Raw genomic sequence first — 22,500 nt, 5'->3', positions numbered from 1 at the left:
TTATACCTGTGATATCTAGCAACCTGAACATACGCCAACAATGATGAATTCCGTCGCCTAATGAGCGACGCCTTCAACACTGACTCCTGCCTCTTCGTCCTTACTTGTACTCTTCTCGCCTTCAGCTACACTTTCGCGTTCATGATCCAATTCCGCATTGGCAATAGCAGGTGGCCACTTTTTGGAGCAGTAGACAATGGCGACGGCAATACCAACGGATGCGGCACCCGTGACCAAAGTGGCAATTTGGCCATTTCGGAAACGGGGTGCTTCGACAACAGGCCAGGCCACAATCTGATACCACAGATTCCAAACGCTAGAGAACACTAATATGCGGATCAGCTAAGCCAGGAATTGAAATTGGATATGCTTACAGTTCATGGAAAATAGAGTCAACGACCTCACCACATCGTCATCCCTACACATCTCATTCGCCCAAGCAAAATTGCTTGCTTGCCCCGCGTAGCCAAAGCCTCCGATGATGTAGGCGAACCAATGAGCACCTTTGTTGAGGTGGTCCCAGTTGAGGAGCATCACCGATGAGATGAAGACGGCCAGATACATTATAGGGTTAATGACGAAGCGATTGCGGGTAACATCGGAGATAACAGTGAGGAAATAAGTGGATACAATGGCAGTTGCAGTAAAGATAGAGGGATAGTAAGAAACTACTTTTCGGTTAGTGTTCAAATTACTGTTAACTTGAAAATGGTGACATACTCTGGCTAGCGTTGTATCCAGCAGCCTTAAGCCACAAGTTAAACTCTGTGTATACCCCGACCTTCTCGAATGCTGTGGCTGACACGGTAAATAAAAGAGTGAATAGGTACCACCTCCACGTGGTAACGAGCCTCTTGACGGATTTGCCTAAGCTTTTAAGAGTCATTTTATGATGTTCGGCGGGAGGCAAACGTTGAACACAGAGCTCTCGTTCTTCTTCAGTAAGCCAGACTGCATTGTCAGGTTAGTTCATCCCGTTGAATAATGCGAACAATTGCACTAACAAGCCTTGGTAGTTTGGGGGGTACCAGGGAACATCAAAAAACCGTAGATAGCTTACACAAATGTCAGCATGCAGTGGGCGCACCGTAAAATGTCTACTTACCAATTGGAATAGTAATAATGAAGTCAATAATATACAGCCATTGCCAACCTTTGAACCCGTTTTTGCCGTCCAAATTGGTCATGATTGCACCTTGCATAATGCCAGAAAACAAGGTGCCGCATTGAGCAGCAGTTGCGAACTAATGATTATTAGCTGAGGAGGCTTATTCATGAGGAATAGGGCTCACGACGGCGGAACGCTTACCCAGCTCCCCGTTTTTATACCAGGAGCCAAGAATATACTGCATAGGTGAGCCAGTTGCCCCATGCACGCTTATACAGGAAAAGCACATACATGGGTACCACTGAACGTGGATGCTTCAAACAATGCTTGCACAAATCGAATGCCCCAAACCTGATGAGGAGTTTTGACCCCTGCTGATTTCAGTGCTTGTTTGACCCGAATTTGGATGGACGCTCACAGGTCAAACCAAGAGTACACAGCCCCCAAGCTAGCATGCAAAAAGGGAACCAGAATCTTGGTGAAATGCGGCCAGAGGAGAGAATGAGCGCAGAGGGCCATTGACCAATAATATAGCCAGCCGTGAACATGGAATTCGCGTAGGTGTAGTCGTTACCTTTGACTGCAGAATTGTCAATCATGATCATGTCCTTCTGTGTCACGGACTCAGCACTCACAGCCTACATCTTCTCTCATGCCGGTAGTGTACTAGATGTGTTTGTCAGTCTATATTAACAGTAAGTCAAACTTGTGGCGTACCGCATTGGCAAGATTCGCTCTGTCCAGATCTGGTATGGCTCCCGATAAGCAGTGGCACGAAGGTTTCAGTGGATCGGCTCGTCCCACTCACAATTACAGAAATCTGGGAAGGCCTGATATCAGTCGCTATCTCCATTGCACGTAGAAAAGGCTCACAAGACAAGCAGACATAGGTCAAGATAACCAGATCCAATTTCAGCAAAAGCTTACGTTCTTTTGGGTCTGCAGGAGGCTTCCCCCAAAATATTGTCTCCAGTTTGACCTGGAATTTGCTCAATGAACTCATTGGGTGAATATGCCTCTAATGTTGGCTTGCCTCTTGTTTCTTGTCAATCAGAGAACGACTGTTAGAGGCTGTACGGTTACAAAAGTTGAGATTGGGTGATCGTTTACACAGGAGAACGTCCTGTAATATGTATATGCTTTCCCCGCTACCCAATCTTGTTTGAGCCTGTTCACACCCTTATCTCTCGTGGCTATCGTATCTGTCCGCCGTCCGTCAACAGAAGACCTCGGCTTTTCGCTTTCGCGTTGAATCTCCTCGTCGTATAACTTGGAGAATATTTAGGCGAGCTGGCTAATTGTCGGATTCGTTCTTTCCCGATTCTCTCGATCCTTCGCTGCCATTGGAAGGCGACACCAAGTCCGAAGGGGCGCCGAAGGAGGTCCTGCGAGTTTTAAATTGGCTTTTCGGGAAATGAGCCGCTCTTTAAGTCGGCTAAAAAGTGACAAAGAAACCCGACCGACGAAAATTATATACGCGGATCACCGTCTCGTCTTATCTCGTTCCACTTCCGCCTTCCATTCAGGTACAGCCGTTCAGCGGATCAGGTACCGCCCCATTAGCTTACTGGCTGTTATTTATGCCTTGCGTTCTTGCAGGAACGAATACAGGGAGCTCTGTAATCTCTCATTCAAATTAACAGCATATTGCAATTGGTTCACGGCGGCAGAGGCGGAGAGCTGCGGGTAGCACCAGTTTACAGATAACAATGATGCAACCGTTCTCTGGAATATATTATATTATCTGCAAGGCGTAAGAAAAGTCGGCTATCCTGAAATATCCCCCCTTCATAATTATAAAATAAGAGCTCCCAATGCCGGCCAGAGATACGTACGGCGGAGTCGGCTCTCCGCTTCTATCTCTCCTCCTTAGCAACTGTGAGCATTATCACTGTCCTCATGACCACCTCTTCGTCTTTCATCCCTCATATTGTTGATAATGAAGACCGATGGATATCAAACATAAACGATATGTAGATTTTTGGATACGCCCTATGCCAAGTTTTCCTAAATTCCGCACGTGCCAAGTTAGGTCAAAGACAGATAGTCAAGTATGCATGTGGCTTAGCACTTAGATTGCTGGTGAATGCAAACCAAAAAAATAGCGACACTGCACAACAAAGATACAGTCCATACTTCTCCCCTTCCTTTCATGTACGATCCGGTTCTTCGAGTCGATGACGATACTGCTTTTCCTTCGATACTGACCCTTCCGTCACCCCTCCGCCTTCTTTTTCCCTACCCTAATGGTGAACGTTCTCCAGATACTTGAGTAAGCACTTTTTCTCTTGGTTACAATGGAGTTGTTCCAGCTTAGAGGTCGCAAGCAGGGAATAACGGCAAGAAGGAGGAAGGTCGAGAGGAGTATGGGACTTTGAGAAAGACGAAACCCTCCCAGCATTGAGTGGCAGATTGACGCTGGTCTGAAGAATGTATGCGAGCATGATGCACCTTGAATATCATGTCTGATGCAGTATCATTAAGTATCCATGGACCGACTCATGTTATCACACTATACACATCCTAACGTAGTCATTTCCTCGTGTCAAACGGGGCGTACAACTAGCAATAAACCATCAGGAAGATTCTAACACTCCAGATATTGAGCATTACTCACATATAACCTGAAATTAGACGCAACAAGTCAAGAGTATAAATTTGATTCATTACCCTCCATTTATTCTTTGGCAAATAGACTAAACTAATGACAAAATATTTCTGAAGGTCCAAGGAGTCGGAAGATTGCAACGAAAAGGGTTAGCATACTTCTCGATGAGTCTTGTTGAGCAGAGCAACATACAGGCAAGACCACTGAGCAGGGCAACATACAGGCGAGACCAGCTACAGTGCTGTAGAAGGCGGATAAGCCTCAAACAAGAGAGAATAAGAAATAATGAACATACTACAACAAGGCGCCCATATATGTCGTCGCTAATGAATTATCTCTACCGCTCGTTTGTCTAAAACAGTCGTCAGCGTGTGATTATTGGGCATCTTGCTAAAGTAGGATACTCACAAGATCGCAACCACCAAAGTCCCACTGGCCATCGCCCAAGCCAGCAACACCTAAGTTTTCAGAAAAGGAGAATTCGCATTCGTCCCAATGTTCTTATAGTAATCCTCTTGTTTCTGACCATCGCCATTCTTTGACTGAAGTGGTCTATTCCCCAACGTGCGACTCCCTGATCCCATGCTCCGGATCCTCTTCAAGGCCAACGCCGGATTCTTTCAACAGCTGAGGGAACCATCTCAAGATCCTGTCCCTAAATATTTCGTACCCGGCTCCCATTCGCAAGACCTTCATATTCTCGGCATCGAAGTTAACCCCGCCGCGGCCATAAATATGCCACTTCTGCAGACCGTAATCAACCACCAGGTCGACATGCGCAAGCACAGCTGGTTCAATATCTTCAATGCGGAATCGCTGTCCCTGCCCTGTAAGATTTGCGGAAGTCCCGAACATCAGCAGGCCCTGTGGGTCGGTGTCGCAAAGCCTGCCAAGCTCCCGCAAAAAAGGCCCCTCTGGAATTGCAATGCTGACCATATCTCCCTTTGTGACCTGAGAGAGCGTGGCCCTATCTAAGGCCGCCAAGCGCGGGTGAAGATTCTGAGGATCGAATTTGGCGATGATGCCGACTATCATCCCCATATCTTCCGTCAAAACACGTGTAAGCTCAAACTTGGACTCCGGCAGCACGTGTATTTCTCGATGCTGCCGATACGTTCCAATGATACCGATGTTGTGGCCCTGTCGACGATCTTTGGCGGCGAAGATCCTCTGAATTCCGGCCTGTGTACTCGTCATAAGTGCGTAACCTACATCTGTCGGGGCGATAATGACCCCGCCAGATTTGAGGGTTTCGTATGCTTCTCGGGCGTCGTGAGATACATTTGGCGCATTGCCTGGGTTTGGAATAGTGTGGGACACCATGGAATTGATGATCTGATCCAAGATACTAAGTGAAACTGTTTGAAGCTTTGCAGCAGCAGCCCTTTGCACTGAGGAAAAAGGGGGATTCGGAAGAGGGTTTTATAGCTAGGCGAAAGAAATTGCGACGTCAAATAGGGAAACCATGATGTAATTAGGTATGGTAGTTGGGTTTTATATTTAGCCTCTGTGTTCTACGCCGGACTGAACAATCGGAGTTCCGAAGTGTTGAAGTATCGTGATCGCGGTACTTGATGGAATGACAGTTGCTAATAACATCTGTTGAATGAGCGAGAAGATGGGAGCCTAAGATACGGAATTCCGAGAGAGGTCCGAGTCGTTTGTGGCGTGGTGGGATCGGAGTTGCGTGGTTATTTTCCTTTTAGATTCTATAATAGTTTCTTTCTTTCTTCATTATGCATTCATAGACACCTTTCAACAACATCAAAGGCGGCAGGCAAGACAAAATGTTACTATCAAGACCTCCGACTAAAACCCATGGTCGGCATGATATCTGGTACACTCCGCCGTCGGTAACTTCCCGTCGCGCGGAACTGCGAGAAACTGGAGTTACGCCGAATTGTCACTCGCTAGTTAGTAGCGTTCTATAATTATTATATGGCAGTCTATTACACTGCTCGATAAAGTCTATTCTTTTCTTTGGCAACGTGGAGTTTACGTCTTGCATAGATTCATCCTGCGGCTTCAAGTGGTCCGCCGACAGCTCTTCTATTAGTTCGCATATTTGCTCCAGGAACGCAGTCTTTCGCCGTACTATAAGGAAGATATTAGTCGATGATAGTAGACACATCCGTAACTGAACTTACTCGCTCCAAAATAAATGGAAGAGGAACCATGGCGATGGAGATGAAGCCCAAAGTGCTCGATGCCCATCCGATACTCAGGGACTGGAGCATCCGAGAAGCAGCCAAGGGCAACGCTCCTCCAAAAGAACTTCGAAAGAATGTGTTGCCAGCAAAAATGCTTGCCACATGCCTCGGATATGACTCACCAAGGTAGTTCAGAACTGATTGGAAGGAAAGGTAGAATCCCGGGGCGAAGAAGGCGGTTCCAATGATTGGCGCAATCCAGTGTACACTGCGCTATCGTTAAGATAATTTCTTTGCAAGGCAAGATGAAGATTTTAAAAGAATACCTTTCTCGAGATGTCCAGGCGAAAATGAAGAGGCAGATGGGAATGCAGATCGCTCCAATTTGTCCGGGGCGCAGACGATCTTCAGGCTGTACGATGACCTCTGAGTCTGCCACTCGCGGTTGATAGAAGAAGTAAAGCCAGAGGAGATACACTGTGACTGAAATCACTGCGCCAGCGAGGATGCCAAAAAAAGCCACTGTCAAGTTATGAGAAATCTTGATTAGCTGTAGCTACTCCAAGGTAAACGCGGGCGAGGAACTGACAAGCTTGCTGAATAGCGCTGAAGCAGTAAATCTCCCCAAACACTGCAAAGCTGCGTTAATACTGAGAAGCGCGGTACGATGAGTTGAAGTTACTTACCAAATGGGAAGAATTCGAACCACAAGTAGAGTACGCCGTAAATAAGCATGGTGTGTACGTTGACAAACAAAATGACTGGGTCCATGCAGGACAGCTTGAAGTCATCAACCGTCTGGTACACGATATCCAGGAAGAAATTGCGCGCCTTTGCATCCGGCTCGGCAGGATATTGGTCATGGGGTCTGTCGCATTGAACTCGAAGACGCCGTGCTCGTCGACGCAGAATGTTGAAGGACAACGTTTCTGGCAAGAAGAAGAATATGAAGACGGTGGTAAATGCTGTGATTCCAGCCAGTAACCATAGGGTTGCCGCCCAGGTGTTCCAACGCGTGCTGTACAAAGTGGTCAGTAAGTCAAGCTTGATAGAAGCTACAAGTTAAAATTGATGGGATACTGACACTGCCAAAGTCCCAAACGTCTAGCCATGACAGACATTGTCAGCGAGCGGACTACGACACCTCAGGTCATGGAGAGCGACTTACGGGTCCCAGTATTGGTCCACACAGTCCGCTGACTGCATAGAAGGCGATCGCATACGGAACCTCAGTAGGTCCGTAAACTTCCATCAGAGTTGCACCTCCAATACTGATAGGTGCACTTCCAACAAAACCACCGATAAAACGAAGCACCAAGATCGTAGTGATATCCTTTGCAAGAGCTGTGCCGATGTTCACCAGGCAGAACGCCAGGGATCCGGCGACATAAACAGGCGTGCGTCCGATGGATGGAAGGTTCGACAGTGGGGAAAGCTGGTAAAGACATGGCGTGTCAGTGTTGAAGTCAACAGGGAGAAGCCGTTGGCCCAGAGATTGGGCAGAACTCGAACATACAATCAGAGGGCCAATGCCATACGCAATGACGAAGAGCGAGAGCCCAAGAGTGCCTTTGCTAGCGTTGGCGCCAAACTTCTCTTCAATCAGTGGAATGCTGGGAGTGAAGATTGCCGATGCCGCGTAGAAGCTGAAGTTGAGGAACATTATATCTGCCATGACAAATGACTTTGTCAAGGTTGGCCAGTTCCTTGGGGCTTCCGGATCATCGGGTCCCGTGAAGTCGAGGGCTGCCTGCTGTCTTGGATCTGAGCATGGGCCGCAAACAACACCTTTCCCCCAAGTCAAATCTTGGGGATGGGGAAAAATCCTCTCGTTTGTAAGGGAGTTCAGAATGCGGCCAAAGAGGCTTTCGCGAAGTAAGATGTCCATGATATCGCCGGTATGCGAAGTTCAACAAGAAGGTCAACGAGCATGAAAGACATCAAGAATCCTGTTTTGATTGTCATACTATGAGTATTTATACCTGCTCATAGGAAACAAATGATACGAAGCGGAATCCCGAAGTAGAGAAATATGTTCTGAAGATGCGACTATCTCGTCCACCACGCAGATACAGGCGATCAGTGTCATTTGGAGTGGTGGCGGAAAGCTTATTTTCGGAACTCCGGTCACTCTAATAGGTTCCTCCTGCCTGCATCATCTATCGGAATTCCTTTCCTGCAATGCTCGACCATTGTCGGAATGATTTTGCGTCAAACAATTCAGCTCACGATGAACTCGACAGACACCTCGTCTCGAAAACAAAAATCTACACCTTCACGCAAAAAGTCATGTCTGCAGTGCGCCAAATCTAAGATTCGCTGCGGCCTCGAACGACCAGCTTGCGTTCGTTGCGTCGCAGCAAAACGCGAATGCCGATATGCGGTACCGCCTGAAGGTCCCCCATCGAATGTCGGCTCTCGACAAAGCGTGCCGCCAGTTCAAAGTGTTGCAACCCCAGAGTCCCTCTCAAACTCGTTGACGGACCACACAGATATAGCTCTCGTGGGAACGACACTTGGCAGTCAATCGACGCCTCTGCCGTCTACGACGCAATTGCGGACGTCTGGAAATCACACAGACGCTTCTCTAGACTTCTCAAACTTGGACCTCGTTCCTCTTGCCGACGCGGAACAAATCCGCGTTCGATGGCTGCGGCCCTTTTTAGCCGTTAGGGAGCAGGTCCCTAAGGTATTCCATCCATACACGTTACAATTTATCAGCTGTGTGCTTCGGACGTACCCAAAACAGATGATTGAAGAGAACGGTGTTCCCCCAATAATCCATCCAATGCAAATGGCTGATGGATGTACGTCTGTCGCATTGGCAAACTGCTACAGCTTGATTCGATTATGGCAGCATCGAGCACCTGGGAGTGAAGGAATTGTTGCCGAAACAATTCAGCGGGAAATGAACCGACTTGCGCACTACGTAAGTTCTCACTGCTCACTAGCCTTTGCGATTAAGGGAAAAGCGGTGAATATCACTGACATTGCTGCTTAGGACTCGAATGCGGGAGATCTCGACACCCTAGCCGCTTTTCAAGCCTACCTCATCTACTCCATCGGGACATACTTCTTCCCCATCCAAGGAAATCCACTTGTGGATGATGCCACAATGTTTACTTTACAGGAGATGGCTTTCCGTACGGCGCAGAGCGGATTGGTCTCCCAAGCCGAATTTGGCCGATCACGGCCAAAGTGGGAATCTTGGATTGTTGTTTCAGCAAAACGCAGGGCAATTTTCGCCTTCTACCTGCTCAGCAACGTGTATAACGCGGACAACTACGTCCCCAATTTCCTTGCGGAGGAGCTGAAAGAAGTGTATGCGCCGGATGCGAAACGGCTATGGGAGGCAAGGTCTCGTATTGATTGGGAGCACGAGTACAGTCAATATCTGTCTCAGTGGGAGGATGGACAGCTGAGAATCTCGGAACTCTGGCGGTCGCCGGATACAGGATCTGCGGAGCGCCGAGGAAGGATCGATCGGTGGGTGCAGAGTGCGGACGAATTTGGGATGATGCTGTTTGCTGTCTGTGCTCATCTTCACGGTTACTAGGCCTGGATGAGGACGAAGAGGCAGAGTAAACTTTTCATCATCATGATCACCACCGAATTATCATTCAGCTTGTCTACATTTTTTTTTCCGGCTCCATAATCGTTTTCGTTGTAGTACAGAATCCCGGTGTATACTGTCCGCTACCGCCCTAGTAGATAACTGGGCTATGCTACAGAGATGATGCCTGCGAAATGCACGCCCCACCAAAGCGCAGGCAGTCGTAGTTGCTCGATTGCTGTGCGCTCCCGTGCGTTGGTATAGGTACTGCAACTAACTATCTTCTGTCCTTATCCAAGCTGCTGTGGCCTAAGGTCGTTAGTAGGAAGCCTACCTATGAATTAGGGTCTGTGTAAAGTAAACCCCTGTATGGATGCATAGGGTGACATGGTTCGTTGTATCAACCCAGGGGGCATGCAAGACCCAGATTTTTGACATCAACCTCCAGATTCGCTGCCGCCAAGGAAAGGGGGGGGGAGGGGTCTGGTGCGTCTTCGGTACTATTCAATATTACCATCACTTTACTAACTACTGAGTCTCTCACTCCCCTAGCGGCCCTGTAGCCTATCCTTTGCATAGTATGGATGCACTACAACGAGGTCAAGGTTACAGACTTTTACCGAGCATTATCGACTCCATATCATCTGCCACGTCGGACGGGAAATGTTGCCCATCATCAGTAAGAAGCCTTATCTTGGTCTGCTTTTTCAGATGATAATTGGTGAGTCGAAGGTGCGGATGGGAAGCTGAGCTACAGATGAAAGAAGAGCGCGCAGCTTAAAAGCTCTTGCATTCGAGGATCCGTGCGCAACGTCGCACCTTGTTTCATACCTAGACTCAATGGGGCGGTGATTAGTGATTATATTGCTGGTTTAAAGTATGTCGTCCGTATGCGAAACAGAGAAGTGAGTCAGTTCAACCTTCATCACGCCCGAGCCAGTTTTCAAGTTTCTGACTTGTAGGAAGCTCTTGCAGTTTCCGATATGGCCAGAATGCTCGGCAAGTATTTGGCATCCTCGCAAGCTGAGAATCCAGCCGCAGCCACGGCATTTTCACCATCAAGCGTCCATATCCACAATGGCGCTCCTGAGGACCCCGATTCTGCTCAAGTCCCCCGCCTTGCCATTGTCGATCTCCCTCATTCGGAGAGGAACAAGAACACACACAGTGACAGATTGAAGGAGGAGGCGGGTAATATCCTAACATATCGTACCTATTGAGCTATGTACGAGCAAAAAAAATGTGATCAGATTTTCGCTATCGGGATGATCTGTAGTGATGAGAGCTGACCTGTCCGTCATTGGTCACTAATGGACCACAATATGAATGTCGCTGAATCACCACCAGTTGTCATCTTTAGTCACACGTAGCTGACCTTACACCACGAATGAGGTTCCTTAATTATCTAAGCCTATATATAGTAGGGCCTCATCAGGAGAAAAGTGAGGTATGTATCATCGTGCAACACGTCAAGCGACCAAAGAAAGGAAGTGACCATAATTGGCGGCCTTTCATGATCCTTGAAACCTTCAAATGTACAGCGTCAGCCGGATAATGAAATATAGAACCCACCACAGGGCTCTTTCAGCTGCTGTACTACATTGTCCTCGCTTACTGCTAATAGCAATTATTCAACCAGAGTCTGCATGCAGCGAAACAAAAAAGATATTCAGGCAACTTAAATTATTTCACATTGCTGTATTAAAAGATATCTAATCTATAGGCCCGTTCTTCACTTTGCTCCAGCTTCAACGAGAGCCTTGGCAATGACTTCTGTCAATTTGAGAGCTTTCTCTTCCTCGAGTCTTTGACATACTAACTGAAGCGAGACAGGGGCGCCAACAACTTCAGTTGAATCATCTAAGTTCATCAACAGGTTGGTCAGCAATCACTCAATTTGACACAAGCACGAAACTCACATCGATCCCAGATTTTCTTCTCGGTTTCATTTCGCGGCTCATATGCAGGCTTCTTATCAAGTTGTGAATCGACAAAACTGACTGGAAAGGTGGTGGCAGAGTAGTCCATAATGTTCCACATCAAGGTGTATGTAACATGATCATTAAAAGCCATCCTGCGATATCGACTGTGAGTTTACTACTAGACGTGCAGCAGTGACGAAAACTTACTTGGGACAAGCTGAATGCATTGAGACAGGACTTATAAGCCCGTCGAAAGGACGGCCGGTGCCAGTCACGTCCTTGCTGGCCAACCAGTGCTGCAAATTCCTCTTGCAGTAGGAAACTCTGTCAGACTGCATCTCCCAAAGGGCTCCAACAAGTGGAGGGTTCTCTTTTATAGCGTCAAAGCGTTTGCGATAACCTGCAAGACCTTCGGGGTAAGGCTCTCCCGAAAGGGCGAGAATCTGGGCAATCTTAACTCCACCGTCACCGGTGAAAAACCGGGCACCAAGAGCTGTGGCCTCCTCGGCATTGTATCTAGAGCGCTGGTAAATTTTGAGACCCATAGTATAATAAACTGATGACCTACGGTGACCACTCGATAACCTTATGACCGGCCTTTTCTAAAGCGGCCTTTGTCTCAAGCAATGCCCGGGTAACAGGCGGTGTAGGCTTCACGATCCCATTATCCATGATCAGGCCTGATGTATCATACATTAGCCTGGTATCAATACAACGAACGCCGTCACACACCAAAGCAAAGCTTTTCAGGTACCTCCACGTCCCTCCAAGGGATAGGAATCATGTTGGGATCCCTGTCCCAAGGCTTATTGTCTACTACTGCTTTGACCCACATTCCCACACTTTCCAATGCAGTGGACATGGGTCCATTAATAGAACGGATAGCTTCTTGGCCCGGCAGACCGGAGCGCGCACCGTAAGTCGGGAAGCGGCCGAAAGAAGGCTTCAAGCTATAGAGACCACACATAGATGCGGGAATTCGAATAGAACCACCAATGTCTGTACCAACGCCAAGGGGGGAGCCTGCAATAATGGAGTGCGGATCAGCTGAAGTAGAAGGTAAGCTTTCAATTCAAAGCACTGACCTTTCATCGCGAGCAAAGCTGACTCTCCTCCAGAAGACCCGCCAGAAGAGCAGGTGCGGTTGTAGGGGTTGCATGTATAACCCCATACATTATTGTAAGATTCGGCGATCATCATGGCCGTGGGTACGTTGCTACATTATTCACCAAAACTGTCAGACCGATACCATACATTCACTGTAATGGACTTACGTCTTGCAGAAGAGTACAGCACCGCATTCTCTCATGACTTGGGTCATTTCACTCTCTTGTTGCTTCTTGGCAGGATCATTGGCCCAGGCGACAAATCCAACAGTTGTGTCAACGCCTTCGATGTAAAAGTTGTCTTTGAGAGAAACTGGAAGACCGTGAAGAGGACCAAGAGGGGTCTTGCTCTTGGAATATTCGGCATCGATGCCAGCAGCAGCTTTGAGCGCTTCTTCAAAGAAGATTTCAGTGAGACAGTTGGTCTGAACTGTGGTCAGTCCCTGCTTTTGCATCTCTAATGGCAGATAGAGGGGGGGGAAGAAAAGGACGCACGAGCTGCTGGGCAATAGCTGCACGCTTGCAGAAAGCAAGTGTCACGTCGTAACTACTCAACTCTTCACTAAGGATTTTTTGGACCAACTTGGGAGCAGGTGTCTCTGTGATTTCGATTTCTCCGGGAGAGAGAACACCGCATGTCTTGGGGATATCGATGACATTCAGCGCATCGGTAACTGGGATGCGCCATTTCTCAGGGATAAGGGCGTCTCTGGCAGCCACTTTGGCAGCAGCAATTTCAGACCACGAGGGGATAACGTCGAGAGTCATGGAGCTGGGAGAATTGTATGTTAGGAGTATGTGAATAGGGAAGGAGCAGGGGGGAAATAACTTGAAGCAGGGATCATTGTGGGTTCTGACAGCCTTTTATTTATGAGAACTCTGCCGTCCCATGAATGTCGAAGGGTGTTGTTACAGATAGCCGGTCTTCTCCGAAGGTTGGTGTTTTCCCTACTGCTCCCTTCCCTTCTGTCTATGGGCCGTGGGTCCTCCCTATTAGCCTGGCGATAAGAGGTCGCCAGGATATTACGTATAGATACCCTTGTTTTGATAAGCTCTGGAATTTGATGGAGGATATTGATTGGTCTCTGCGCTCGGCCCGAGAATTCGCCTAAAATGAAAGCCGACCTCTTCTCATCATTGATTCCGACGCGAGCCTCGTGCGTTTGTTTCTCCGACGGAAATCTCATACCCGTTAACCCACTGCCAGTTCCCCTATACCTCCATTCTCCCCTCCCCAACACCCGCCACCCTCCTATTTCCCCTTATTTACCATCTTTATTCCCTGTCTTTGATCATAACACGCTCAACATGTTGACACGCAGTGCTCGCGCTCTCCCTTTCTCCAGGCCCCTCCTGAGGCGAGCTCTCGGTGCACGAGGCTTTTCCACTTCTGACCTTATTCCCGATGAGCCCACTGGGCCCAAAATTGTAACAGATAATGTGCCCGGACCAAAGGGTATAGCCGCTGTGAGTCGAGCTTGGTCATCCAAAAGGCGGTGCAGTTGTTGACTTGCAGGCATGGTGCAGTCGAAGGAAATCGATACCTTCCAGGACCCGCGGACGCATGTTGTAGTGCCAAACTATGAACTCTCCAAAGGTAGTTCCTCAGCTGGTATTCGAAAGAAGGGGAAGGAACATGGTCTGATGTGATGTTTATAGGCAATTACCTTGTTGACGCGGACGGTAACATTCTACTCGATGTGTTTGCGCAGATTTCATCCATTGCTTTGGGTTACAACGTACCTGCCTTGTTGGAACTCGGTAAAACTGTAAGTGGCATATCTCAAGGAATAGTCGCACGTATTGAGGGAAGACGGGACTAGGACCAATTCGTAAAGGCGGCGCTCAACCGACCTGCTATCGGCTCATTCCCACCTGTCCAGTGGGCTGAGTGGATCAAGACCGGTCTTTTGACGGTAGCTCCCAAGGGCTTGGACCAATTGGTTACTACTTTATGTGGCAGCAGTGCAAACGGTAGGTTAAAATGTATGCAATGTTCAAGACAGGACTGACGGAAAAGTAGAAACTGCTTTCAAATGTGCATTCATGGCCTACAGGCAGAGGGAGAGAGGTGCTATCGATGCTCCTTTCAGCAAAGAGGAAATGGGTACGTTATGAATATAGTACATCTATAAAGCATTCTAACTGTTCCATCGTAGAGTCTTGCATGCTCAACCATTCTCCGGGAAGCCCCGAGCTTTCGGTTCTTTCCTTCAAGTCTGGATTCCATGGACGCCTCTTTGGTAGCTTGAGTGCTACCAGGAGTAAGGCAATCCACAAGGTACATAATCCTTTCTATAAAATAAATCTGCAAGCGTCTAAACCTGACATCTCTTTTAGATTGACATCCCTGCTTTTGACTGGCCCAGTGCACCTTTCCCTTCTTTGAAGTATCCTCTTGAAGAGCACATCGCAGAGAATGAAGCGGAGGAGAAGAGGTGTTTGGAAGAGTACGAGAGGATTTTGATTGACAGGTAAGTTTAACGTTAACGGACTGGTTAATAGACGAATGCTTATTCTTGTCCAGTAAATCCACATCTCCTGTCGCCGCTGTAATCATAGAGCCCATCCTTTCCGAAGGTGGAGATAAGCACGCATCTCCTGAATTCTTCCGCTCTCTTCGCCTTATTGCGAGGAAGCACGGCGCATTTTTCATTGTAGACGAAGTGCAAACCGGTGTTGGTGCCACAGGTACCTTCTGGGCACATGAGAAATGGGGCTTGAAAGAGGGGGAGGAACCTGACTTTGTCACCTTTTCCAAGAAGATGCAGGCTGCGGGTGTTTTCCACAAGAAGGAGACCAGACCGAATGCGCCCTACAGGAACTACAACACTTGGATGGTGGGTCGCCTTTTGTAATTCGAGACAATAGCTGACGAACGATGGGAACAAAGGGTGACCCCATCCGAGCACTCCAGGCTCGCAAGATGATTCAGTTAATTGCGGAGAACAACCTCGTTTCTCATACTGCGGCTACTGGCGGCCTCCTCGCCTCTTCATTATCAAGTGTATTCGCATCTCCAGCTGCTGCTGGCAAAGTATTCAACTTCCGAGGGCAAGGTGAAGGCACGTATCTTGCATGGGACATGGCATCTCCTCAGATGCGGGATGCATTCCTGGGGAAGATGCGGAAGGTTGGTGTGCAGATTGGAGGGTGCGGCGACGCGACTGTGCGACTGAGGCCGATGCTGACGTTTGGGAAGAAGCATGTGGAGGTGCTGAGTGGAGCGGTGGAGGATGTGCTGCAGTCTTTGTAGAGTTAATAATGCATGCATGGCGACGCGCCACTGAGTTAATGCCGCGATTCTCCGTGGCTGTACGTGTCTGCACGCGCCTTCTCCATTGTGGTGGCTCTGGCCGCTCTATGCACTATATTGCCATCCGTCTCCCCCACTCTTCCTTCCTTCCCGCCACAGCCTCCCCAACCCCAGCATCATGACAGACGGCTCAAACTATGACTATCTCTTCAAGGTATGGCATCCGCACCACATACACTCCCAGCTCATCTCCATATAGGTCGTCCTTATCGGTGACTCTGGCGTCGGTAAATCGTAGGTATAATCGGACTGTGAAGAGAATGAGTCGTTGCTTACCATGTAATCCTCCTCTGCTACTCGGCTGTAGTAACTGTAAGTATCATCGGCTTCTCACTTAACTTGCTCATGAGGCTGATCGTTGACCAGTGCTTTCTCGATTCACCCGAAACGAGTTCAACCTTGAATCAAAATCCACTATCGGTGTCGAATTCGCCACAAGAAGTATCAACGTGGATGGAAAGACTGTGAAGGCGCAAATTTGGGATACTGGTGAGTAGGCATTGATCAAGGCATTTCCAGCGATGTCATTCGGGAGACGAATGGACTGGTTTGGGCAACTACGAACTGCTCGTCGTGTTCAAGCTTGTGCCTTCTACTTCAAGATTCTGTACTAACATCATAACCACAGCTGGACAAGAACGATACCGAGCCATCACCTCCGCCTACTACCGAGGTGCTGTCGGCGCACTTTTGGTATACGACATTGCCAAGCACCAAACCTACGAGAACGTGACGCGATGGCTCAAGGAACTGAGAGATCATGCGGACGCCAATATTGTTATTATGCTTGTTGGAAACAAGAGTGACTTGAAGCATTTGAGGGCGGTGTCTACAGATGAGGCGAAGCAGTTTGCGAGTGAGTGTCAAGATGACTCCAAGGTGACCATGGTAGCTAAACGTAGGGATAGCCGAAAACGGACTCTCATTCATCGAGACTTCTGCTTTGGACGCGTCAAATGTAGAATCCGCTTTCCAAAACATCCTTACCGGTGAGTAAAATGGTTCATCAAACGCATAACAGACGCCAACTTGTCATTGTGATTATCTTAGATATCTACCGAATTGTTTCTTCTAAATCTCTTGAATCATCTGGCGATGTCATCAAACCCTCTGGCGGCGAAACCATCCTTGTTGCCCCCACAGCCGACGATGGCGGTGCCAAGTCCGGCAGCAAGTGCTGTTAGAAATAGTAATGGAGCTTGTTAATGGCCTGGGGCCAGGAGGATGGAGTGGTTGTACGTAACCCTTAGAAAGGTATGACGGTTGGTGGCGCGAGCAAGGTTGGACTGGGAGACATTAGCGAGGAGTGTCATACTTCTGTAGGGCTGAGACTAGGTAGGCTCGCGAGGCAGGTCTCTTTGGAAGTGCTTTAGCTCGTTTTTGCTTTCATTTTCTTCATCTCCTTGGCCGTAATGTAACTCGTATCATAGATTCTCAGTATTTTGGCGGGGCGCGATCTCCTGACCAAAAAAAGTCGTCATTACCGGTTGACAAGATCATGATCATATCGAACTACAAGCGCTCGGAATGGGCTTCGTCATCGTTGTCATGGATTAAGAACGTTCCGGATGGATGGGTACTGCCAGTAAGCTGGGCATAGGTAGCGACGATAATGCTTGTTGCAATATGCCATGGAGAAGCCGTCCAAAATGCAGCAGCAGCAATATCGGATATCGGGTTTGGGTCCTGCGCCAGACAGCATTTTTGTTTATTTTCGTTGAGATGCTCGCCTGAAAATACATCCCATCGCACATCCATACAGACACTCTTTGGCATCCTTTCCTCCCCTCCCTGTAGTCTCACAGGGACCCATAACCCACAGCAGATACACGCAATCGTTCAAAAAACACCTCTGGAACACTCAAAAGCCTACATATGCCCGGAGACAGCTCGTGGGCCTTGCCCATTTTTGCAAGGCCCTTCAGACCTCATCCATTGGACACTTGGGCAACAGAAGAAGAAGCCACTCAAACATCCTCACCAATCGCCCCATCCCACTTAGAGCGCAAAGTGGATGAAGAGCCTGAAGATGATGATGATGACTGCGAGTCCGAGAATCGTGAAGAGCTTCAAGAGGCCAAAGCGGACGACGGTCCGGAAAGTGTTGAATGGAAGAGCAAGTGGATTCCCAAGGTCAGCAAGAAGAGCACAGTAGATCAATTGAGGGAAGCATTGGAACAAATGGGACTGAATACAAAGGGGAAAAAAGAGACGCTGATTAGGTGCGTTGTGTATCTACAAGGTGATTATCCTGCGCTGCGTGGCTGACGTTTCAACCCCCTCCATGTCGAAACTATCCTCGTAGGCGAGCTCAAAATGCCATACACGCTGCCAATTTGAGTGTTGCTCTTGAAAGCCAAGCGTCCACTCCATCCGGAGACGGAGATAACCCTTGGGACTGCGGGGATTTCCCCCCAGACAGCGTACTCGCAGCCCATTTCGCGGCCAAGGAGAAGAGACGGCAGGAAAGGGAGGAAATGAAGATACTTGGCCAGAGATATAGGAGTTTTTTGTGCTTTGATGTCGAGGCAACTTGTAGGGGAGGGAAGGAGTTTGACTATCCCAACGAAATCATTGCAAGTCCTGTTTTTCTTTGCTTCTTTTCATCCATCAAAGCCTGACCCATATGTCGCAGGAATTTCCTGTAGTTCTGGTCCGGTGGGGAGAGCCCAACGAGGAGGGTAAAAGGGTATTAGAGAAGATTGATTCATTCAGATCATATGTTCGACCTACATGGCGACCTATCCTTACCGATTTCTGCAAGAGCCTTACTGGCATCCAACAAGTATGTTCAACCTACCCAATTCATCTGAACTATACTGATTATCACATTCAAGGAAACCGTAGACAAATCCCCCATTTTTCCTGAAGTCCTAAAGCAACTGGAGGGATGGCTTGATAAATGGGATCTGAGAGGAGACAAGGGGCTCAAAGACGCTCTATGGGTTACTGATGGCGTAAGTTGATCATTCTGGACCTTATTTTATGGAAGTTACTGACGTGAGGGCAGCCTTGGGATCTACGGTAAGATTCAAATTGCTAAGCCTAAGGAGGATGATTGGACTGACGTGTTGGCATACTTGCGTCGCTGTCTATCAGAGATTTTGTATGTCTGGGGGTCATATCGTCCATGTTCTCTGAGCTAACCTGTACCTGTTAGGTTCCTAAACAACTTCACATAACTCCGCCCAACCCATTCCCCAATTACTTCCATGGTCCCTACCTTAATATCAAGCACGCCGTCCAGTCTGTAATGTCCGAGATCAATAGACGGAGAGTCTACGCCGCTGCCCACCCTGATAATGCTGCCAATGAACGAGCCACCCAGCCCATTACGACAAGTAGACGAGCAGGAAAATGGAGGCCCGGCCAAGGAGCAGAGCCGTTAGGAGGGGTAAGTCGTCGGGGTCCGAGGGAAGCGACACCGCCTCCGGCGCAAGGAGTTACATCGCCAGCGACAGTGATGGTTGACAGGGCGCCTCTTCCAACCCCGCCGAGGACCTCAGTCAGGAAGGAAGGCGATTATTACCTTAACATTGCTGGGATGTGTGAAGCACTAGGTTTGGGAGAATTTGAAGGACGGCAACACTCTGGATTAGATGTAAGCTCCCACTGCCTTTTCATTGTTAATATTGGCGCTGACGCTAAATGCGCGCACCAGGATGCTACAAACATTTCCCGTATCCTCATAGCGCTATCAAGATGGAACGTAATCTTTGAACCCAACGGAGTCATTCAGCCAATGGGTTCGGGAAAGAGATACCCCTGGATGGGAGAGAGTGGAAAGGTTGTATGGGAGGAATGGATGTCATCGCAACGGCCACAGGATGATCCTGCCAAGAGAGAGGCGGAAGAAAAGAAAAAGCAAAAGGACTCCAAGGCGCAGAATGCCCTTACAGAAGAATTCGAGCCATCAGTCCCAGCAGAAGAAGACCCGGCAATTAGACACCCTGAGGATGGAACTGCAGAACCCTGGGAAGAGGGATGCGGTGAGTACTATGAGGGATTCCAGGAAGAGGAATCAACGACAATTGACGAAGGGCCACAAAACTCGTTGGTCTTCGTACCCAGGATATTGCAAAGAAAACACCGTGTCTTGATGAGAAATAATGCCCAAAACCAGCAAGTCTCTATACCATAGAGTCATTAGGTAGATTGCATTACAGCTCGATCATATGTGTATAGTAGCAATATATTGGCATTTTCTTTGTATAATTATTTTAAATATGACCTAGAGTAATAACGGGATTTCCATGCCGTCAATATTATCAACATGGATTGATCGTGGTCAAACAGTGCATTTAAGGGACGCTATTTTTTTCATCAATCATCGCCCATCATATCTTTCTATTAAAGTTGTCAAAGGGCACAGATGCTATTAGACAAAGGCCTCGAACGGTAAAAAGAGTACGTCTTCGCTTCTCTCTACCGGATCTTCTCTCTGTGCTGCTCGCCCTCAGAGAAGATATAAGGGTGTTAGGAGGTTTACTCGTTCGTGTTTACTTTATTAAAAAGTTGTGTATTCTATATCCGCTCTTTGCCTCCGCTCTTGCTCTTTCAACTTCCGTCCTAAGACAGCACTACCTCCTAATTTCCTCCGCCGCTCCCTTAGATTATTAGCGTCAAACCCTCACTAGTTTCACGCTTATTCGCTTCTGCATGCCTTCGAAAACTTCCCCAGCATCGCCTCGCTCCACCTCTTCCTTCATCCGCTTTACTTCGGTTCATGAGGCCACCAGTAGATGCTACTATACAAAAAGCTTCCACTCTCTACCTGATGATGCGAATGCTGTTCCCATTGCGGTGCATTGTATTTGACGATGGATTCGGTCTTTGGCCAGTTGTAATAGTTGCTTATTACTTCTTCCATTACAATGCGTCGACCTTGGGTCGAAGAAATTGAAGGACACATTGCAGCGATATCGGCTGTAATTAGCCAGATTTGTTCTCTAGATGGAAGATTCGCATTATTCAAGTCTTGAATGAGCAATGTCGAGTCTTTCAAGATGTGTGGGTACGTCTGGATGATTGGTTGTAATAAGAAATCGATCCACTTGCTCAGGTTCGCTATGGGCGAGCTGAAGGCTGGAACGATAGACCTGCTCTCTATTGGTGTTCAGTTGGAAGAAGTTTAAGCATCGGGAAGTTATTGGGCTCTTCTAGACTACCCTGGATTATCAGTTCCTTCATTTGTCCTGTAGGAAACCTTCAATAGGCATGAAATTCCTAAAGGTCTTTGCGATTGAGTCAGATAGCCGTTGGAAAGGGTTTTGTATTGTTATACGTTGATATGGTTTTCCACCTTCGAGATGTTTAACGGCTTCTTTACCCTCTCCCTCTTCCACTCCTTCTGCCTCTGAAGATTTCGGTTGGCTTCGAGACTTTTGGGACACTGTGTTCAGTTTGAGGGTTTGGTGGTTCTGTTTTCGAGGAAGGCTTGGGTGGCTTTGAGTTATTTCCTTCGCCTGTGTTTGTTAGCCTTGGTTGGCTTGTAGACGTTTCCCTCCCGCGACTTATGGGCTCAGAAAACGACCTTTGCAAAAGGCTCGTCGCAAGCATTCCCACACAGGTTTTCGTTTACTACTAATATCAAAAGCTAACATGAAGCGACGGATTTAAGTTGTTCGATTTTGGAGTAGACGTCGCGCAATTGGGATAGTTCGTCGGATATACATACTCGACGGGGGGGGAAAGGCCGCCTGGTTACCCAACGAAGTACTTTGGATCTTGGGCCGCTGAGGCATAAGCCAATGCGGGTCTTATTAGCAAGGGAGGCATCAGCCGATTTAAAGTTGATGAGGGACCAACGTGCAGCTTGGTACTCCGCCGGAGGAGTCGTTTGGAAGCAGTTGTTCGGGGACGAATGTTTTTCCTCTAGACAGTATATCAGCAGCAAATACGAATAGATGCATCACATGGAGCCTAAAACTCATCCGCCATGAACGATCGTGTCGAATGTGTTGTCCATGTCTCTCTCGCAGCAGATGCAATAATTGTCATCGAGCTATACGTCCGTGAGGAGGATACTAGAGTCTGTATGAGCAGTGAGCAGGTTGACGTAAGTGCCCGGTGGGAACAAGGTCGAGGTGGAGAGCAACGAGGGAAACAGAATAAGATTTGGAGATGCAGAGTATTTATATGGAACAACGAGATTCAATCTGGAAACAGGGGTTGAAGATCTGCAACGCACGGACCGTCAATCACAACCACCATCAATCGATCATCATGCGAAAGAAAGCGAAGTTAACAAATGTATTAAGAAACAATTTAACCGCCGCCCGTGCCTTTGCCGTTGCGTTCGCTGCCATGTTCGTTGTATGGTCCTGAATCAGCCGTCGTATTTTCATTCTTTCTTCCGTACTTCTTCCGCTGGCACCTCTGTCTATAGCACTTGCCAAAAACACATCCAATAATGCAGGGGTTCAACAGGTATGTGACATTTCCTGAGCTTTGCCCAATGATTCTCCACTTCGTCGGGGATTTCTAATGACTTTCAACTAGATACGTTCCACCAGACTACGACCCCAAAAAGGCATCAACGCTCAACTTGCATCAAGGAAAGAAACATGCATTAGGAAAGCGTGCCAAGGACATTGACAAGGGCATCTTAGTCGTTCGGTATGTTGTTCTCGTGTCAACTCCATCTTATCCTAGATGCTGACCCACTCACTTTAGATTTGAACTTCCTTTCAACATCTGGTGTGGTACTTGCGGTGCACACATAGGTGCTGGCGTAC

General features: G+C 48.0%; 9 protein-coding genes across 9 annotated transcripts in view; 5 read left to right on the top strand and 4 right to left on the bottom strand.

Annotated features, from left to right (window-relative positions):
• Window positions 1–57: 57 nt before the first annotated feature.
• Window positions 58–2,111, bottom strand: CNBE1850 (hypothetical protein; the record flags this gene model as incomplete). Its single annotated transcript, XM_770377.1, has 12 exons — window positions 58–326; window positions 375–668; window positions 721–951; window positions 1,005–1,055; window positions 1,106–1,244; window positions 1,293–1,346; window positions 1,400–1,479; window positions 1,527–1,688; window positions 1,744–1,774; window positions 1,826–1,854; window positions 1,917–1,928; window positions 1,982–2,111. The coding sequence occupies 12 exons, from the start codon at window positions 2,109–2,111 to the stop codon at window positions 58–60; spliced, it is 1,482 nt and encodes a 493-aa protein (XP_775470.1).
• A 2,157-nt stretch (window positions 2,112–4,268) lies between these two features.
• CNBE1840 (hypothetical protein) lies at window positions 4,269–5,039 on the bottom strand (the record flags this gene model as incomplete). The annotated part of the gene is made up of 1 exon (XM_770376.1): window positions 4,269–5,039. One exon carries the CDS (start codon window positions 5,037–5,039, stop codon window positions 4,269–4,271), a length of 771 nt encoding a protein of 256 aa, XP_775469.1.
• Window positions 5,040–5,768: 729 nt separating this feature from the next.
• On the bottom strand, window positions 5,769–7,754 carry CNBE1830 (hypothetical protein; the record flags this gene model as incomplete). The annotated part of the gene is made up of 8 exons (XM_770375.1): window positions 5,769–5,810; window positions 5,864–6,134; window positions 6,193–6,388; window positions 6,456–6,497; window positions 6,553–6,884; window positions 6,951–6,970; window positions 7,035–7,301; window positions 7,383–7,754. 8 exons carry the CDS (start codon window positions 7,752–7,754, stop codon window positions 5,769–5,771), a joined length of 1,542 nt encoding a protein of 513 aa, XP_775468.1.
• A 312-nt stretch (window positions 7,755–8,066) lies between these two features.
• On the top strand, window positions 8,067–9,422 carry CNBE1820 (hypothetical protein; the record flags this gene model as incomplete). Its single annotated transcript, XM_770374.1, has 2 exons — window positions 8,067–8,795; window positions 8,868–9,422. The coding sequence occupies 2 exons, from the start codon at window positions 8,067–8,069 to the stop codon at window positions 9,420–9,422; spliced, it is 1,284 nt and encodes a 427-aa protein (XP_775467.1).
• A 1,729-nt stretch (window positions 9,423–11,151) lies between these two features.
• On the bottom strand, window positions 11,152–13,215 carry CNBE1810 (hypothetical protein; the record flags this gene model as incomplete). Its single annotated transcript, XM_770373.1, has 8 exons — window positions 11,152–11,279; window positions 11,339–11,493; window positions 11,549–11,857; window positions 11,910–12,021; window positions 12,074–12,364; window positions 12,427–12,557; window positions 12,616–12,872; window positions 12,943–13,215. 8 exons carry the CDS (start codon window positions 13,213–13,215, stop codon window positions 11,152–11,154), a joined length of 1,656 nt encoding a protein of 551 aa, XP_775466.1.
• Window positions 13,216–13,755: 540 nt separating this feature from the next.
• Window positions 13,756–15,703, top strand: CNBE1800 (hypothetical protein; the record flags this gene model as incomplete). Its single annotated transcript, XM_770372.1, has 9 exons — window positions 13,756–13,914; window positions 13,975–14,044; window positions 14,107–14,216; window positions 14,271–14,421; window positions 14,471–14,554; window positions 14,607–14,728; window positions 14,788–14,921; window positions 14,975–15,287; window positions 15,341–15,703. 9 exons carry the CDS (start codon window positions 13,756–13,758, stop codon window positions 15,701–15,703), a joined length of 1,506 nt encoding a protein of 501 aa, XP_775465.1.
• A 178-nt stretch (window positions 15,704–15,881) lies between these two features.
• On the top strand, window positions 15,882–16,947 carry CNBE1790 (hypothetical protein; the record flags this gene model as incomplete). The annotated part of the gene is made up of 7 exons (XM_770371.1): window positions 15,882–15,917; window positions 15,963–15,997; window positions 16,071–16,075; window positions 16,130–16,252; window positions 16,392–16,619; window positions 16,672–16,752; window positions 16,814–16,947. The coding sequence occupies 7 exons, from the start codon at window positions 15,882–15,884 to the stop codon at window positions 16,945–16,947; spliced, it is 642 nt and encodes a 213-aa protein (XP_775464.1).
• Window positions 16,948–17,638: 691 nt separating this feature from the next.
• CNBE1780 (hypothetical protein) lies at window positions 17,639–19,904 on the top strand (the record flags this gene model as incomplete). Its single annotated transcript, XM_770370.1, has 8 exons — window positions 17,639–17,985; window positions 18,069–18,348; window positions 18,399–18,548; window positions 18,601–18,720; window positions 18,774–18,787; window positions 18,863–18,869; window positions 18,924–19,364; window positions 19,425–19,904. The coding sequence occupies 8 exons, from the start codon at window positions 17,639–17,641 to the stop codon at window positions 19,902–19,904; spliced, it is 1,839 nt and encodes a 612-aa protein (XP_775463.1).
• Window positions 19,905–22,175: 2,271 nt separating this feature from the next.
• CNBE1770 (hypothetical protein) overlaps window positions 22,176–22,500 on the top strand; it is a gene marked incomplete at both ends in the record, with an annotated part of 1,265 nt that continues 940 nt past the window's right edge. Inside the window, 3 exons of the mRNA XM_770369.1 lie at window positions 22,176–22,192; window positions 22,265–22,381; window positions 22,439–22,500. The exon at window positions 22,439–22,500 is cut by the window's right edge and continues 198 nt beyond it. Coding sequence (XP_775462.1) covers window positions 22,176–22,192; window positions 22,265–22,381; window positions 22,439–22,500 — 196 coding nt within the window. The remainder of the gene's footprint in view (window positions 22,193–22,264; window positions 22,382–22,438) is intronic.

Source organism: Cryptococcus neoformans, chromosome 5 (genome assembly GCF_000149385.1).
Source record: "Cryptococcus neoformans var. neoformans B-3501A chromosome 5, whole genome shotgun sequence".
Lineage (NCBI taxonomy): Eukaryota > Fungi > Basidiomycota > Tremellomycetes > Tremellales > Cryptococcaceae > Cryptococcus > Cryptococcus deneoformans.
This window is presented reverse-complemented; position numbering and strand designations above follow the sequence as displayed.